General features: G+C 41.6%; 1 protein-coding gene across 4 annotated transcripts in view; it reads left to right on the top strand.

Moving 5' to 3' along the window:
- Nucleotides 1–11,922, top strand: part of PCSK5 (proprotein convertase subtilisin/kexin type 5) — a 462,552-nt gene that overhangs the window by 284,723 nt on the left and 165,907 nt on the right. For all 4 annotated transcript variants that reach the window (XM_077759370.1, XM_077759369.1, XM_077759368.1 and 1 more), the window contains exons 14-16: nucleotides 1,121–1,264; nucleotides 5,378–5,480; nucleotides 6,772–6,965. In XM_077759370.1, the coding sequence (XP_077615496.1) occupies nucleotides 1,121–1,264; nucleotides 5,378–5,480; nucleotides 6,772–6,965 (441 nt within the window). The remainder of the gene's footprint in view (nucleotides 1–1,120; nucleotides 1,265–5,377; nucleotides 5,481–6,771; nucleotides 6,966–11,922) is intronic.

The following is an 11,922-nucleotide window of genomic DNA, read 5'->3' as shown; positions in this document are numbered from 1 at the left end:
AGTCCATACTCTTACTGCCTCTGGAGAAATTAGCATCCTCTATGTCTGTTTCCTCATCTATATTTTGGGAAGTCAAGTACCTACCTCCCAGTTGTTGCAAACCCTGAATGAATTAAAATTTAATAGATGATCAGCCGATACTTGAAGTTCACCACTCTCAGGGCTGTGGCAGAACCCTCGCCCCCACCAAGACTGGATTCTCTGTATTAGGCTAAGCTGGGGAGGGACCTTCAGAGAGTTCCTGCTTCCTACCAGCACACTTCCACATTTTTAATCGTTTTGTCTTAATCACTTCTGCTGATGGTTGATGCTTATTTTTATCTGAATCTTATTAAGCTTAATGACCTGCAAGCAGTTCTTTTTTTCTTAGCTTTATAAAACTAGTGCAAAAAGTAAGAAATCAACAAATAAGGACTAAGCTAAAACAAAATGTTCTTTGAGAGCCTTCTATGCAAAGGAGGTAAAATACTTACCTTCTGTGTCAAGGCACCCTTGACCAGAAAATGCCTCAGTACAGTACTGTCTACTAGAACATTCTATAGTGGTAGGAATGTCCTATATTTGTGCTCACTGTTGTGGTGGCCAACTAGCCACATATGTCTCTTGGGCACTTGAAATGTGGTATGACTGAGGAACAAAACTTTTAAATTTTAGATAAATAGCCAAATGTGTTCAAGGGGTATCCCTGAACAGCTCAGGTCTATAGCATAATACGAATAGTGATATTTTCTTAAGATTAAATGACTACGTCAGGTGGAAGAAAGTAATTTTTCTGTCTTATTGATAAGTCAGATAAAACAATTTTTTAATTTCATATAAGACATTTATACTTAAACCGAAGACCTCTCTAAAATGTGTTCATTTCTGTCTTCTTATAAATGCTGATTCTATCAAGACTTATTCTATAGTTGCTGCTCAGTAAATATGTGATATGCAAATTAGTTCAGTCTGCAAATGATGGAAAATGTGTATTTCTCACTGTACACTTGATGCAACGCTCATATGAAGAGGCTTTTCACATTTCATCTACTGTTGCTTTTTCTTAGATGAGAAGGAATTAAATTGTAAAGCTAAAAAGTGAACGTGTGGTCACGCTATGGTTTCGTTTTTGTTTCTCAAGGGAAATTGAAAGAATGGTCTTTGGTCCTTTATGGAACCTCCGTGCAGCCATATTCCCCAACCAACGAGTTCCCGAAGGTAGAACGTGTCCGCTATAGCCGCGTCGAAGACCCCACTGATGACTATGGTGCAGAGGATTATGCAGGTGAGCTGGCTTCCAACAGGGACACAGGCGAAGGAAAAATCTCACACACCACCCCACCGTGCGGAAATCAGCTTCAACCCATATTCTGACAGTTTCTTTTTCCCATCTTCTTTTCTATCCCCCAGATATTTGTGTATATTCAGATTGGTTTTTTTTCCTTCAAAGCTATAAAGCACACGGTCTATAGTTGTCATATCCATTTTCTTTCTCTTGTGGCTATTAAGAGCATATTTCCCTGTTGTCACATAGCCTCACAAGAAATATTTAAAAGACAGCATCATAGTGCATCCTATGATTGTGCTATATTTAATACTTAACCTGGGATGTGTAATTTGCTTAGAATTTTACACTGTTTGAAATAAGGTTTGGTTTTATCAGTCTTTGTTTATATCTTTGATTATTTCTTTAGAATAGAGTTCCTAGCGTTACTGCATCAAAGGGAATAAGCAGTTTGAGGGCTTGGACGCATTTTGTCACATTCCTTTCCAGACAAGATGTACCAGTCCACGCTGTGACCAGCTGTGCATTTATTACACTCATCCCTGCCAACATTGAGTGGAAAGAAAAAAGTAAAAGAACAGAACATTTAAAAATTTTTATACCTTTGAGTGTTAGTAAATCTAAACATGTCTTCCTCTGTAGTTCTGGGAGTTAAATACCATGGTGTTTTACCCATTTTTCTATTCAAATAGGCAGCAACTTTCTTATCTATAAGAACTCCTTGTATGTTATTGTCCCCCACATATTCTCATACAGTAATTGCCCCTTATCAGTGGTTTCATCAATGGTCAGGAAACAGATGATCCCTTCATCTGGTCTGTCCTCAGAGCTATAGCAGCTTAATGCTACCTTGCCATGCCCGCATCACCTCACTTCGTCTCACCCTGGAGGTATTTTACCATCTCACTTTGTCACAAGAGGAAGGGTAAGTACCATACAAGATACTTAGAGAGAACACATACTCATACGTTTATCACAGCATATGGATATAATTGTTCTATATTGTTAGTATCTTACTGTGCTTTATTTATAAATTAAATGTCATCACAGGTATGTACGTACAGGAAAAAACAGAGTAGATAGAGGGTTTGGTACTCTCCATCCATGGTTTCAGGCATCCACTTGGGGTTTTAGAAGGTGTCTTCCGCAGGTAAGTAGGAGGGACTACTATATTTGCTGAAAACAGCTTCCCAGTTATTGCTTGCTTCCAAGTTGTGGCTCTTCGGTTGTATGGTGTTGTTTGGACAGAAAAAGAAAAGTGGAGGTAGGGTTTATAGGTTCAGATCTCACTTGGGCTTTTTCTAGTAGTATATCCCCGTTCTGATTTTTCAGTCTAATAATTCTTAATCCAGTAGCACCCACCCTCGGATTTATTATCTGTCGAACATCTGCTCCTTGTTTTTCATAGCAATTCTTAAGTCCACCTATAAAGATCCCATTGGAATTTTAATTTTGAATTTACATGCAATCTCATAATCATTGGTTGGGTTTTTGTTTTTTGTTTTTTTTGGCGGGGGTAAGAAATGTGTTTACAATATACAGTCTTTCCATCAGAAACACACACCATGATCTTTTCATTGTATGTATTACTCGTATGTATTTTGGGGTCTTGTTGCTATTGTGATGGAAAAGAGGCCTTTTTTCTAACCAGTATATGCTGGTATCTAAGAAACCTATTGGCTGTTGCATATTTATCTTATATCTGGCCATTCTGCTCAACTCTCTAATTTATATCTTTATTTTTCTGGGGCAGTTTAGGTATGGTAGCCATATCAGCTGTAATTGTTGTTCCTCCTTCGAGGTATATCTCTGATTTGTCTTGTTGCATTGACTACCATTTATAGGAGCATTCAGTTTTTCTGGGATAGGATATAATACTTAATGAATGAATAAAGCTTCGCCTAAGAGAGAACTGTGTCAAGAGCAGTTTAATGTGCCTTTAGATGAGAATTGGTTTCTTTTTCTGGAGCTCTTTGAGATTCTTTTTCTCGATACTAAAGATGAAATTACTTCATTAATTGCCCTAACGGAATATCTTAAACACGCATGTGGTGCCTTCTATTCTAAACAGATAGTATCCCAGAGTCCATCATAAGTTTGGATAATCCAGTTGGGCTAATGAGAGCTCGATTGTGTTAAATCCTGTCCTGTTTTGCTTTGAGCTTGTAACATTACTATTCACATTATAGCTAGCAAACCATTTCATCTTCTCTGATAGGAGAAAGGATATCCAAAAACGTAAACTGAGCAGAGTAATTACCTGTTGCTCTATGCCGCCTTCTGGTATGTTTCCAGTTCAAATTTTGGTAACGTTAAAATTCTGAACAAACAGTTCATGGTTTTTCTCCTTCCATTTCTAAAATGTCCACACTGGCACTTGTTAGAGAACAAAGACGATTATTTCTTTATTACCTTGCAAACTAAAATGCTCCACTGCATCTGGGACGGTTTAAGATTATAAAAGAAACAGCACAGCATGTGCACTTGCCCTGCCGAGCCCTTTGGCATGTATCAAGAGTAAGTTTGGGGGTGTTTTTTTAATTGCAGAAATCATCTGGTGAAAATTGAGGGCCACCCAGGGTTCCTTTCCTTCAGAGCTGTGACTTTCACCTTCATGAAGAAGCCAGCCTGTCTAGAGGCGCAGATGGCATTATCATAACCAGATCCCTGTAACGTTTCATCAGATTCCAAGGACCCACAGCTGGCTCAACCTCACCCCTTATACAACACCACAGAGATACCCTCTCCTCATGGATCAGAGCAGGTAGCTGCAGTGTCCCAAGTTGTCCTAGCTGTGGAATTTAATTTAGAGGTCAGTTCTAAGGCTCAGAGGAAACAGACATAAGCAGTGCTGTCAAAGGACTCTTGTGACTACTCAGAAATCTATTTCAAGGTCCTCTCTAGGACCTGATTTTCTACCCTTTCATAGGGGACCTGGCCAAGCCACCCTACCGCTTGGAAAGCGTGTTTTCTCACCGGAAAACTGAGAGATTTTTCTCTGCGTCTTTCCTCCCTGTTTCTACCACTTTACATTTCAACTCGGTAACTGTAGAACACAGTCCCATAATGACTAAGGGAGATCAAGGTTCACCAGTAAATCCTTTTGATTAAAATAAATATGGTTCAGACATTTCTGATGTATCAACTTACTGTTTGCACATTCCATGCACTATGTTTGTTGCTAGGTAAAATCACGTGACTTTTCAGCAGGCAAGAGCTTGAAGATTACGAGACCAAATGTCCTAAAATGTGGAGAACGAGGAAACAGGGAATTAGTTCAAGCAAGCAACAGGCCTATAACTTGCGCATGCCATTAAAAGGCTTTGCATCAATTATAAAAACTTCCATCTTTCTGTTTTGGGTCCCCGCCCCATCCCCCTGCCTGGGCATTCTCTCTAACTCTATCCCAAAGAATATGTCACAAGCGATTAGCAACCTTGATCCTGAGTCTGGAATTCTTGAAACTCACTTGCATTTTTTAAAATTTATGTGTAGTTTTCTTTTGTTGAGCTGCCCACTGGCCTATGGGTAGGACGCAATTTTAAATCTATTCTCTGTGCCTCAAGTACCTGCTTTGTAATCCAAGACCAGATACCGATAAGCTTGCACCAGATGCCATAATGATGTTTCTTGCTGGCTCAGTATCTCAGAGGTATTCAGTGGTTTTAATGACCTGGGGCAAGCCAGACAATCTGCTCTAGGCATTGAATAATAAATTTGCTTTCTTTTCTGTCAACAGCTTGGCGTCTCATTTTTCTGTAAATCCGACGTTTTTATCATTATGCATATTTAATTGCAGTCAGTGCTTTCCCACTTGCTACAGTGGCTTTGTTCATTCGAATTCTGAGATTTTTGTTATCTCCCACAAGGCAGCCATATGTGCTTTTTTTGAAGACCAGACCATGACTGGATTTATATTCTTGATACTTATGTAATTGAGGTTCCCCTCCCCCACCAAAAGTCAAGAGTTCATCTCTGGGCCGACAGCCATATTAAAGAAACTCTCACTGCAGGAAGAAAACACAAAAGTCTTATTTTATACCAAATTCAAGGTAAAACTGACCTGCTTTCAGACCACGGTCTCCAAATGTCGTTTTCAATTTTTGTGTGAAGGCCCCTGTGACCCTGAGTGCAGCGAGGTTGGCTGTGACGGACCAGGCCCGGACCACTGCAGTGACTGCTTGCACTACTACTACAAACTGAAAAACAACACCAGGTAAGAACAGACGCTGAGTCAGACCCCCCTCCCCCAGCATGCCCTGGGGGCTCCCACGGGGTGCACTTGAACAGCATCTGTGATGTTCAGCCACTGGGACCCAAGCACTGGCCGACCACCACCTCCTGGCCTGGAGAAGCTGACACTGCATCAAAGGGCACCTGTATGCTGTCCGGCTCAAACGCCTGTTCTCATATTTGGAAGGATGGTGGGGAGGGACTAGCTCCACACGGGACTGACTGGTCTTCCCCCTCGAGACCTTTCCATCCTGTGGATGTCTGATGCTACAGCTATGTTTGCTCTTCACGACATGCCCATGTAGGGCCAAACAGGCACTGTCCCGCGGTCCCCATTATGCAAGCCCTTGATGTGGCAAAGCTGCTGCGTCCGGTTTCTCCTCACCGTTCCCCTCTGGGCAGAGGGCGACCTTATGGGACTCTGTAACTGTGAGCCCTTGGCTTCTGAAGACAGTGTGGCCCATCAGAGGCCATGCCCGGGAGGCCCCGCTCACAGCCCTGACCCCTTTGCCTTTCTCCTTCAGGGAAAACTTACCACAGGAGCTGACTTGCAGCAAATCCACACTTCAGTCATGCAGACGCACCCAGACATGTTCTAGTTCCTGTTTACATCCATGCTGGAATTTAAATCCCTTCAAGGAGAGGCCCTTGGCTCCCTCAGCACCTCTCAATACCGCCTAGACCAGCAAAATGGCTGACAGTTGATTTGGTGCTCCGTAAATATTTGTTGAAGGAGTCAATAAAGTGCCGTCCTTTGACTGTGGGCAAACTAGGAGGTTATTTTTTTTAAGTTGATCATAACCAACCAAGTTTAAATATATTTATATTAATTTTGACGATAGCAAACCACCACTCCCACTAGCACACAGTGGGATCCATATGACAACACGCAGAACCGGAAGTAGCCCCTTATTAGCAACCTCTTTGTATAGTGTCATGGTTGCCACCTAGCTTCCCTTCAACCCAGTGCTCCTACCTTCCTCTTGAGACTCCATTTCGAACCATCATCCCCTTTAAAGAGCTAGACCCGGACTGGAAGATGGTTTGGACGGAGACATGCCCCGCTTGGCAGACTTGATGTCGTGTGATTGCGTTGCTACCTCAGCTCCCTCCTCGGGGACAAAGCTTCAACCAACAGGAATTGGCTCTTTGGTTATGGTGTTACCATAATGGTTTAAAAAGGGTTTTAAGACTGCGGCCCACTGTTCGCTGAGCTTCTAAGCGCACCGACTCTCTCATGCTGCTGCCCTCCTTTCCTCTCATCCCACAACCAGGGTCTGTGTCTCCAGTTGCCCCCCCGGCCACTACCACGCCGACAAGAAGCGATGCAGAAAGTGTGCCCCCAATTGCGAGTCCTGCTTTGGGAGCCACGGTGACCAGTGTCTGTCCTGTAAATACGGATACTTCCTTGATGAAGAAATCAACAGCTGTGTTACCCACTGCCCCGACGGCTCATACCAGGACACCAGTGAGTAGAGGGCCAATATTTGCGTATCAGAGAGGAAAGACAAGGTTTTCATTTGAATGACATTAGAAGGGAAATCGAGGTTATGTCAAACAGGATCTAACCAACTTTTAAGAGAACATGTTAGAATTGTAAAAGTGAATTTGTAACAGTTTCTGTACAAGATAATTTATGTAAAAATGCTTGTCAGTCTCAGGGCGTCCTCAGGCCCATCCCCAGATTCAGTGATTGGCCACGAGGACCCGCAAGACTTAGTATATCTGTATTCACGAGCTCATCGTTACAACTTATCACAGCAAAAAGGCATGAAATAAAATCAGGAAGAGGCGCGTAGGACCAGGTCCGCAGAAAACGGCACAGGCGTCCGAGAGTTTTGTCCCGGGGAAGTCATACAGGATGCATTTAAAGCCTCCAGCAACAATTTATTACAACATAGGTGAAATGCAGTCTCCCAGGGAACCTCGTCAGAGTCTCAGGGCCCATGGCTGTGGTCATGAAGACGCCCTCTACCTGACACACAACAAAATTCCAGACTCCCAGAAGGAAAACAGATGTCCAGCATAAACCATATTGTTTGTACAGTTTAAGCTGCATGAGCCACACTTATCAGTTAGGGTGGTAGAAACCCTCCTGAAATCCAAGTTCCCAGATACTAGCCACAGGCCAACGTCAGCAGACTGTCAAAGGCTAGCGGCCAAGCCTTCTCTTTTCTACACACTAACCAAAGGAATCAGGCCTATGGGGTATCAGGGTGTATTTTTCAAAAAGTTTAGGAAACAACACTTCCATGTGAATATGGAATAAACACATGTCAATGACATGAAGAGCCGTCAGTGAGGAAACCTACAAAGTGATGAATGGAGGCGAAGCCTATCAGATATTCTAGACAGTCCACTAGGAAAGGCAAAATGAAATCTGTTTGCTGAGTTACAGACAAAACTGAATAATTTTCAAAGAGAGCTGAGGAGGTAGCGTAGGAGGGTCCTGAACTCACCTTGTCCCTCAGACACACTGAGGTAGAAGCCACATTTGTACCACCAGCCCTGAAAATGACCAGAAGCCTGGCAGAGCAGACCTTCCCCAGTTAATTCGAGAGAGAAGGCCAGCTCAAAAGGGGAGGAAGAATGGAGACCTGGGTAGAAAGCAAACCCCTGGTGCCACTCAGCCTACAAACAGGAGGGACGTCACAGGCATGAAGGAGCAAGACGATCTGAGCCCACACTAGGCACCCCAAGCACTGGGAAGATGGGTTCCCCCAAAGTCTGGCTTCAAAAACCAGCACATCTTAACTTTCATGCAACTCTGTTCCAGGAGAGCCTGAGGGCAATAGGAAACTGAGTGAGTCCCCTCCTTAAAGTCCCTGCATACTAAGTGACTCAGCCAAGACAGCGCAGAAGTAGCACTGGGCTACACATGAAGGAGATGTGGTGACTAATCTGTCCTGGTGGGGCAGGGATGTAGAGAATATTGCTCTAGAAACAAAAGTGCTGGTGGGTACCATTCCCCTCCCCTTCCCCCAGGCCTAGATAGCTGGATGTTTGGGAGAGGTGGCATCAACACTCTCCATCTACTTGGCTATAGCACCATGCGCCCTTCCCCGTCCACCCCAACTCAGCAGCCCTCCCTACAAAGTGGCTTCTGTCTCACCAGACCCGCTTGGAGGGCGCCACTCCAAAATGACTCATGCCCTGGATAGGAGATCAGCCCACATGACAACACACTTGCCTTTCCTGTTGTGGAGCCTCACGGCTGGCTGGGCAAGAAGGAAGCCCTACCCTTCAGTGCACCTGTAGCTGCGGCCGAGGGGATAACTGCAGACAGCAAGGCTCACTGCTGGCCCAACCCTGTGGCTGCTACAGACAAGCCTCTCGAGAGCACAGGGGGCAAACCCTGCCCCGGGCGCTCCTAGTAGGCAGAGTGGATCATCACAGCAGACTGGGCTGAAGGCAGCTGTGACTCAGCCACAACAGGGGTGCAGGCCACACAGAGGACACCCTTGTCTGATGACCAGGCGGGATTACCCTGTAGGACACCACAAGACCACTTGTACACAGGCCACTACTTTCAGGACCAGGAGACGTAGCTGGCTGTCCCACTACATTAAAAACAGAGGTAGAAAAAAACTGAGGAAAAAGAGGAATATGTCCCAAATGGGAAAAAAAGATAAAATCACAGCAAAAGAGCTAAATGAAATGGAAATAAGCAATATATCTGATAAAGAATTCAAAGTAACGATCACCAAGATACTTGAGAAAAGAGCAGAGGGTCTTAAAAGGAAAGAACCCAGTCAGAGCTGAAGAATTTAACAACTGAAATAAAAATACACTAAATGAAATCAACAACAGATTAGAAGACGCAGAAGAATAGATCAGTGATATGGAAGACAGGTAACAGAAAACAACCAAGCTGAAAACAGTAAGAATAAAGAATAAAAAATGAGACTAGGTTAGGGGAACTCTGTGGCATCATCAAGCATAATAACACGCACACTTCAGGGATCCCAGAAAGGGGAGAGAGAGAGGCAGAAAACTTATTTGAAGAAATAATAGCTGAAAACTTTCCCAACATGGGAAAAACAACAGACATCCAGGTCCAGGTAGTACAAAGAGCCCCTAACCAGATGAATATAATGAGGTCCACACCAAGATACATAATAATTAAAATGGCAAAAAGTAATTATAAAGAGAATTTTTAAAGCAGCAAGAAGAAAGCAAATCAGCTGACAGCCAAAGGGGCCTAGCGTGCTATAGTCAAAGTGCTCACATAAACAAACAAAATAAAACTATAACCAAGAATACTCTACCGAACAGGGATATCATTCAGAACAGAAAGAAAATGTTTTCCTGACAAAGAAAAGGTAAAGGAGTTCATCAGCACTAAATCAGCCTTACAAGAAATGTTAAAACAAATTATTTAAGTGGAAAGAATAGGCCATTGCTATGGCGTATCATAAAATTACAAAAGGAAAATTATAAAAGAAAAAAAACTTGTAAGTAAAAGGAAACATACAGTAAAGGTAATAGATTAATCACTTATAAAGAATTGTGGAGTTTAAAACACAAAAGTGAAATCGAGATCTAAAAAATTAACCAAGGGAGAACAAAATAAAAAGATGTAAAGTAAGTCACCACCTACATAAAACATGCCAGGAATAGTAAATTTTGGTAGTTTTAGTATATATTTGAACTTAAATGATCATGAACCGTACACATGTTATTTATGAACCAAATGGTAACCACAAATCAAAAACCTGTAATACACACATACACACAGGAATCCAACCATATACAAAGGAAAACCGTCAAACCACAAGAGAGTAAGAGAAAAAGAAAGGAATTGAGAAGATCTACAAAAACAACCAGAATATAATTCACAAAAGGGGAAAAAGTCCCTCTCTATAATAATTACTCTAAATGTAAACAGACTAGGGTGCCTTGGTGGCTCAGTCAGTTGAGCATCTGACTGTTGATTTCAGTTCAGGGCATGATCCCAGGGTCATGGGATTGAGCTCCACATTGGGCTCCACACTGAACAAGGAGCCTGGTTGACTTTGTCTCTCTCTCCCCCTCTGTCCCTCTCCCCTGCTCACACNGAAATAAAAAAAAAAAAAAAAAAAAAATGTAAACAAACTAAATGCTCCAACCAAAAAACATATAGTGATTGAATAAGTGAATAAGAAAATAACCATCTATATGCTGCTTGCAAGAGACTCCCTTCAGTCCTACCAACACATACAGACTGAAAGTGAATATATGAAAAAACATGTACTATGCAAATGAAAGTGAAAAAAAGAACAAAGACTCAGGATAGCAATACACATTATTTTCAAGTGCCCATGACACATTCTCTGGGATACATGTTAGGCCATAAAACACTCATTGTATTTAAGAAGAATGAAATCCTATCAAACATGTTTCCCAACTTAAAGAGTTGGGGAAAAAATGGAAAAAAATACATGGAGATTAAAGAATATGCTATTCATTAACCAGTGGGTCAATGAAAAAACAAAAGACTCAATCAAAAGATGCATGAAGACAAATGAAAGCACGATAGTCCAAAATCTTTGGGAATCCGCAAGAGCAGTTCTAAGAGGAAATTAATAGTGCTATAGGCCTACCTTCATAAACCAGGAAAATATCATATAAAGAACCTAACTCACACCTAAAGGAACTAAAAAAGGAAGAACAAAGTCCAAAGCTGGTAGAAGGAAGTAATAAAGTCTAGAAGCAGATATAAATAGAAACCCAAAAAACAAGAAAAGATCAATGACACCAAGACCTGGTTCTTTGAAAAATTAAACAGAACTGATAAATCTTTAGCCAGACTTATCAAGAGAAAAAGAGAGAAGACTCAAATAAAGTCAGTAATCAAGGAGGAGAAATAGTATTACAGAAATACAAAGAATTGTAAGAGAATGTTGAAAAATGATCTATGGACAGTATAGAAGAAATGGATAAATTCCCAGTATTACAGAAATACAAAGAATTGTAAGAGAATGTTGAAAAATGATCTATGGACAGTATAGAAGAAATGGATAAATTTCCAGAAACATACAATTTCCAAAACTAAATTAGGAACAAATAGGCACTCTGAATAGACCAATTACTAGTAATGAAATGGAATCAGCAGAAAACAAGACAAAAATCCAACAAACAAAAATCAAAGACCAGATGTATTCATAGGTGAATTCTACAAAACATTTCATCAAGAGGTAATACCAATACCGATTCTTCTCAAATGATTCCAAAAAATAGAAGAGAAAGGAAAACATAAATTCATTTATGAGGCCAGCATTACCTTGATCCCAGAACCAGATAAAGACACACACACACACACACACATACACACACACACACACACACACTACAGACCAATATCTCTGATGAACACAGATCCAAAAATCCTCAAAACAAACAAAAAAAAAAACCAAATTCAATAATATGTTTAAAAAATAGTTTAG

This window comes from Crocuta crocuta, unplaced genomic scaffold (assembly GCF_008692635.1).
Source record: "Crocuta crocuta isolate KB4526 unplaced genomic scaffold, BGI_CrCroc_1.0 scaffold41, whole genome shotgun sequence".
In the NCBI taxonomy this organism is placed as follows: Eukaryota; Metazoa; Chordata; class Mammalia; order Carnivora; family Hyaenidae; genus Crocuta; species Crocuta crocuta.
The sequence above is the reverse complement of the archived record's forward strand: the minus strand, read 5'-3'. Positions and strand labels throughout refer to the sequence as shown.